This window comes from Lactuca virosa, chromosome 7, assembly GCF_052849685.1.
Source record: "Lactuca virosa cultivar CGN04683 chromosome 7, Lactuca_virosa_CGN04683_v6, whole genome shotgun sequence".
NCBI classification, from domain to species: Eukaryota; Viridiplantae; Streptophyta; class Magnoliopsida; order Asterales; family Asteraceae; genus Lactuca; species Lactuca virosa.
The window spans coordinates 31,845,980-31,852,520 of record NC_136432.1 but is presented as its reverse complement, the minus strand read 5'-3'; the positions used below and the strand labels follow the sequence as shown (position 1 = coordinate 31,852,520).

General features: G+C 36.9%; 1 protein-coding gene across 1 annotated transcript; it reads right to left on the bottom strand.

The window, feature by feature from the left end:
* Positions 1 to 294: 294 nt before the first annotated feature.
* LOC145126248 (taxadiene 5-alpha hydroxylase-like) lies at positions 295 to 2,918 on the bottom strand. The gene is made up of 4 exons (XM_079061647.1): positions 2,412 to 2,918; positions 1,581 to 2,028; positions 969 to 1,156; positions 295 to 871 (listed from the first exon to the last, which is right to left on the bottom strand). Exons 1-4 carry the CDS (start codon positions 2,907 to 2,909, stop codon positions 566 to 568), a joined length of 1,440 nt encoding a protein of 479 aa, XP_078917773.1. The 5' UTR covers positions 2,910 to 2,918; the 3' UTR covers positions 295 to 565.
* Positions 2,919 to 6,541: the final 3,623 nt, after the last annotated feature.

Here is a 6,541-nt window from a genome sequence, read left to right as displayed (position 1 = left end):
AGTGGCTCGGCCGCCACGAAAATACCCTTGACGTCATTTTTAGGTGTGATGCACGCTATGGCTTGTCTAGGTGTACAATGACACAAGTTTTTTCAAGGAAATTTTGTTTTTTTTTTCTAATTTTTTTTTTTCAATTGGGATGGAGCATTTTTTTCAATTGGGATGGAGTCGTTCAATTTTTTTTCTGTTATAATGTATTGATTTTTAAGGATTCTTATCCAAACACTTACACTTAGCTTATTGTAGTGGAAATAAGCAATAAACAATAAACACCCTCTTTTTTCCCTATCCAAACACCCGCTTAATATTTGATTACTTGTTTACATGCTTTGCATATTAGTCTCTTAGGGACACATTACATCTTCAACATTTTTTATATTTGTAATGCTATATTTTCTACATTAAAATATCAACAAATGAGTTCATGGACTCGCAAATATCGCAAGTTTTGATGGAAGAACATTTTGAGGTATATATGACTATATATGGTTTTGGACAAATGCATTTTGTCTTGGGAAGCTATTAGCCCAAATCTTACCTACGATGATGCTTTGGATGACATAAATTATGCTTTTGTGGGTTTGATCCGCACGAACAATCCTTGATCGAATTCTGGCATTGGGTTTCTCTTAAATGATTCGTCTTTCTTGACAAGTTCCCACGTGAACCTTGTCACCAAATGATGCATCATAGCTAAAATTTCCATTTTTGCAAGTTCAATAGCAGGACACATCCTTGACCCTGCTCCAAACGGCACAAAACTGAAAGGTGGTGGTTGTGGTGCATGCTTCTCAAAACGCTTTGGATCAAACATGGTCGGGTCTTGGAAAATGTCATTGTTCATGTGTGTCATGGATTGAGATATCAACACCTGAAAAAGAACTCATGCAAGATCAGATAAGGGTTTATTCTACTATGATATTTTGTATCTAATCCTTATTAATTGGTTACTCATTGATGTGACATACTTGCCATCCTTTAGGAATTATAAATCCTCCGTACTCAATATCTTGCATAGTTCGTCGGAAGTTCAAATTCACGGGAGGGTTTATCCTCAACATCTCAGATGCAACTCTCCACATGTACTTCATCTTTGTAAGATCTTCCCATGTCAAAGCTTCCCCATGTGCTTTATTCTTGGCAATCTTTTCTTGTTCTACAAATTCAATCATATGAATAAATTACAATCTCTTCTTTGTGTCTATTGGTGTTTAATTAGATCTTCGATCCATACTCAGCCACTTTAAGTGGGGTGCATGGCCCCACTTGGAGATGGGTCCCACCACATTTAGTCCTATAAAGCCCTCAAAAAAATCTTATTTTTACTAAAAAGCCCATCTTTGGCACCCACTTTTACATCAAATACCCCTATTGATTTTTTTTTTCTGAAAATAACCCGATTTTTTTAAAAAATTTCACAATTTTATACTACGTATTTTTTATCAATAATGGACCCCAGTTAGATGCCAATATATATGATTGTAAGTAGTTAATGCATGCATGGTTCTATGACAAAAAATACATGCATCATAACATACTTTTGCAATGATAACAATAGAAACGAAGATAAGATGCGTTACCATGAACTAAAGTTGAGTAAATAGATTCGTTGTTAGCCAAAAGTCTAACTAAAAACGTGAGGAGGGCTGAGGTTGTATCGTATCCTGCAGCCATCACGAGGATGATGTTGTCAGTGATCTCCTCATCAGATGTCGTTGTTGAGCCATCCTCATTACGCATGCAAAGCAACTCAGTGATGAGATCTTTATGGTGATTAGCTTGTTGTTTTTGTTCTTCAAGTGCTTCCCTTTTCTCACGTATAAGATCTAAAATTATTGGTACTAGTTTCCTTCTTGCTAAAATCCCACGATTGAATTGAGTGAAAGGCAAATTGATTGGAATTGCTAGCACACCTTCGATCATGTGTTTGAAATGTGGTAGGATCTTATCTCTTTTAGGCCCTCTTTCGATCCCAAAGAGAAGTGAGCAAATTACATTGAAGGTTAAGGTCTTTATCAGGGGTTGCACCTACAACGTTGTAGAAACAAACAATGTTAATCTTGTACACTCGTAACATTGAAATGTGAAGTAAAATCAAAACTTAGGGAGTTGTATGCTCCTAAACTCGTTTTCTAAAGACAATCTTCAATGTCCTCTAATCAAAATTGTCATTCAAATTTTGAATCTTTTGCAATATTTATAATCACCATGAAATCCTAATTAACACAACTAACAATCAATATGTTACTAATATTTCATAAACGTTATCAATTGAAAAATGTAAAAAGTTTCATGGGATTCATAAATCATAATTTAATAAAATCAATATTTTTTAATATGGGCTTTAAGTAAACACTAGAATAAAATCATATTTTGAATTTGGCATTTTGGAAGAAGTAAATATAATGTACCTGAACTTCATGTTTACCATGCCAATGTGTTTGAAGGTGGTGCTGGATTTCTTCGTCTACTTTTGCAACATATTGCTTCAACACTTCAAGCTTCAAAAACGAAGTAAGAGCCGCTCTTACTCGTTTATGATCATTCCCGGTTAACTCGCTTAAATTTTTCGAACCGATGATTCGACTCATTGATGGTGGTTGTGTGTTGGTGAGTATGTTCCCATCAAAAGTGTAGATGAACTTATTTGCAGTTGGACCATTTAAAACGACTGTCGGGTATCCAAACAGACCGACTTTCCAAATAGGCCCGTGTTTGGTTATTTTTTCTTGAAACCAATTTTCGACCTTATCAGCTTTCAAGGCCTTCAAAAGGTCGAGGCTTTGCCCTATCAAGGGTAGTCCCAAATAACCGGGTGGGAGTCGGTCCGGTTTTTTCTTACCTCGAAAAAGAATAAAAATGGAAAATAAAAATAACAATAATGGTGTTATAAAAAGCTCTAATTCCATTGTTACAACACAAGCTCGTTTGAGAGATTTCTTTGTGTTTGTGTTTGTGTTTGTGTGTGTATATGTATATAGATGAACTCATGTTGTTCAAATGTGATTGTCCTTTCCTGTGTTTGGCATCAATGATAAAAGATTCTTAGGAATGAGTTAATTTTCTTTTAATATATAAAGGCATAATTAAGACATTACAATTTTAATTGCATGTTAGAATGACGATCGAAATAGATTGACTTTGTGGGTTTTTTTTTTTTTTTTTTGGCTTACCAAATAGTCAAATAAAGGAGAGGAGTGTTTAGACTTTAGAGACGGCTAAGGTGTCGGAGTCAACGGATATCGGTTTTGGGCCTCGTCAAAGACCAAAATGGTGTATATGCTTTCTATGGAACGGAGAGATCTCATGGGGTTCCCGGCTGGGAATTTTTTTTTCAAGATTTGCTTGAAGTGGAGAAAGCAATAGTTGGGTGACGATCCAAAGTCTTTTTTCAAGGTGTATTCTCAATCAAGATCAAGGAGAGGAATACATTTTATAATCCAATCGAACAGTAGTGAGGGTGCATCTTTTTGTTGTTCTGGGAAATCTTCATATTCAAATTTAGGTATCAATGGCTCAAATTAGTTTTCTTTTGTTCAATTGTCTTTGTTTGGGTGATTTGAAATGAAAATGGGGTCCCTCTACAAAGAAATATTCTTTGAGGCGGAGTCTTGAAATAATGCTCACAAGGTGTTCCATAAAAGTCTTCATTGAGATTACATTGTTCATAAATCTTAAGGTTCAAGAACATAGGTGTTGATGCGTTTTTTGAAGTGGGTGTGTAATGGAAGTTGTTTGGTGAAAGGCAGCATCAATCTTGATTGGTTTTTATTGCATAAAAAAATGTTTCTCAAGTGGTTATTGAGAAGTTTACCCGGAAGAATAGTTTTAGTCTATGACGAATCAAGATGTAGACATTTTTAAAACAACAAGGTGTATGGCTTCCAATTGTTAGAGAGAGGTATGCAAGTGTCGATGAGGCGAAGTTTAAACAACAAGAAGAAAAGGCACATTCAACGATTTTGTTATCACCTTCGGACGAGGTTCCATGTGAGATTGCCAATGAGGAGAGTGCATTGGTTTTTTTGGCAAATGCTCGAGTCATTGTATATGACCAAATCTTTATCAATAAGATTTTGTTAAAGCTATGGTTGTTTTCATTAAGAACGAAAAAATGGTCAGTCTTGAACGAGCATTTGGTAGCAGAGCATCGGGGAGGAGGTTTTTTCAATCTTTATCAATAAGCTTTTAACAGGGGCGGACCCAAGGGGATCCCGGGGTAGCCCGGGATACCCCTCAAATTTTTTTCGGTAGTGTAATTTTTGTTTACGTATCCCTCAAAAAAAAAAATTCGGTATAGTGTATATATACGCATCCCTCCACTTATAAACACAAACAAACAGTTGGTCTGCTGGTTAAGGCGTTGGCTTATTGAAGCAAGGGTTTCAAGATCAATTCTTGCTTCTTACATATTTTTTGTTTACTTTTGTTTTATTTTCCCAGCTATTCTATCCCACATCGCTAAACACATGTAAACTCAGCCATTTTTTTCTATTATATAAACCTGTTATTCTCATGCTTTATTTGATATCTACTTTGAGTCCCACATCGATTCAAGTATCAAAATATACTTCAACTTCATGTTTATATAACAAGACTTGAGGTTAGCTAAGGATTCGATTAAGATTTGGGTTTAAAACCGAAACCGAACGGGGGAAACCCAAGTACCCCGGGAAAAAAATTGGGTTACCCTAAAAAAATTGGGATACCCCTTTACTTTGATCATGGCTCCGCCATTGGCTTTTAATGTCATTTTCTACATTAAAAGATTATCAAATGAGTTTATGGACAAGCAAATATGGCAAGATTTGATGGAATAAGAACATTTTGAGGCCATGTAAGACTATATGTGGTTTTTGACATTATCCCTTTTATCTTAGTAACATATTAGACGTTAAAGATCATCACTAGCCCAATAAGAACAAATATTATCTAGAAGACTTTAGCTTGTTCTAGAAGGCTCTAGAAGATTCTAGAACATTATAGAAGACTATGGAAGACTCCAGAATATACCGGAAGAGTCTAGAATACTCTAGAACGATATGGAAGACCCTGGAAGGTTATGGATCATTCTAGAAGACACTGGAGCATCCTAGACCTCTCTAAAACATGGTAGAATATTCTAGAAACATATGGAAGCATATAGAGTATGTTAGATAGTTCTAGAGTTATCTAGTATGTAGTAAGTGTATACTAGTATCTAGAACCTTCCTAAGAGGCCTATAAATAGGTGTGGATCTCATTTGCTCCAAACCATCCAAGAAAGCCTCAAAGAAAGCAAAGTGTATAGTAGTCTCACAAAGTGTAAGCTCTTCTTAAGTGTCTTAATAAAAGTCTTGTTGTTTCCCATATAAAGAGTCGTGTTCAACAATCTGGTATCAGAGCAAGGTTTCTTGATAGTGAGAACGAGTGATTCTCGTTGTATCGTGAGTAGTTTGTGACTCTGCAAGTTTGGTGTCGAAACTAGCTTGTTTGGTATTACCGAGGTACTGCCAACACGATGGGTGATCTCCAAGTCGTCGTAAGAATCAAGAAACTCAGCAACAACAACTACAAAACGTGGGAAACATGTATGAAGTCCTACTTACAAGGACAAGATCTATGGGAGGTCGTTGGCGGAAGTGAAACTACGCCGCCAGAGGAAGATGTTAACGGTGCTTTGCGCAAATGGAAAATCAAAGCCGGCAAAACAATGTTTTCCTTGAAGACCACAATCGAAGAAGAGATGTTGGAGCATATTCGGGACGAGAACACACCGAAAGAAGTTTGGGGCACGTTTGTGACGCTTTTCTCAAAGAAGAATGATACGCGACTACAACTTTTGGAGAACGAGCTATTATCAATCTCACAACGTGACATGACGATTGCTCAATATTTTCACAAGGTCAAGCCGATATGTCGGGAGATTACTGAACTAGATCCGCAATCCGTCATTGCAGAAGCTCGAATGAAGAGGATCATCATCCATGGACTGAGGCCGGAATATAGACGCTTTGTTACTGCTGTACAAGGATGGCCCGTTCAACCATCACTTGTAGAGTTTGAGAATTTGTTGGCCAACCAAGAAGCTATGACTAAGAAAATGGGAGGCATCACGCTGAAGAGTGAAGAAGAAGCACTCTACACAAGTAAAAGTCTGAGGAATTTCAAGCCACCTTCTAAAGAAGGATACATAAATGCTTACAAAGGGAAGAGTCAGCCAGGAATCTCACAACCATGGAGATCTCAAAAGACCGACAATAAGGTTCTCGGGGGAGGAGGTTTGAAGGCAACTGCAACAATTGTGGAAAGTGGGGCCACATGTCCAAGGATTGTTGGTCAAAGAAAAAGTCTGTGGAAAGCAATGTCGTAACTTCCAAAAAGGAAATATAGGATGAATGGGATGCTGAGGCATTATGTGCCATAGAAGAAAACGAGTTGGAACTCATGGCAATGATGGGAGAGCGTATCAACTATGAGAATGACTGGATCATTGATTCAAGATGCTCTAATCACATGACTGGTGATCAGAACAAATTACAAGACGTGAAGGAGTACAAAG

What these genes read in the sequence shown, in the direction of transcription:
- LOC145126248 (XM_079061647.1), bottom strand. Translation starts at nt 2,909, where the DNA reads ATGGAATTAGAGCTTTTTATAACACCATTATTGTTATTTTTATTTTCC. An exon ending in ATGGTAAACATGAAGTTCAG is followed by an intron (nt 2,029 to 2,411) that starts GTACATTATATT and finishes ACAACGTTGTAG; the next exon opens with GTGCAACCCCTGATAAAGAC. An exon ending in TTACTCAACTTTAGTTCATG is followed by an intron (nt 1,157 to 1,580) that starts GTAACGCATCTT and finishes TTGAATTTGTAG; the next exon opens with AACAAGAAAAGATTGCCAAG.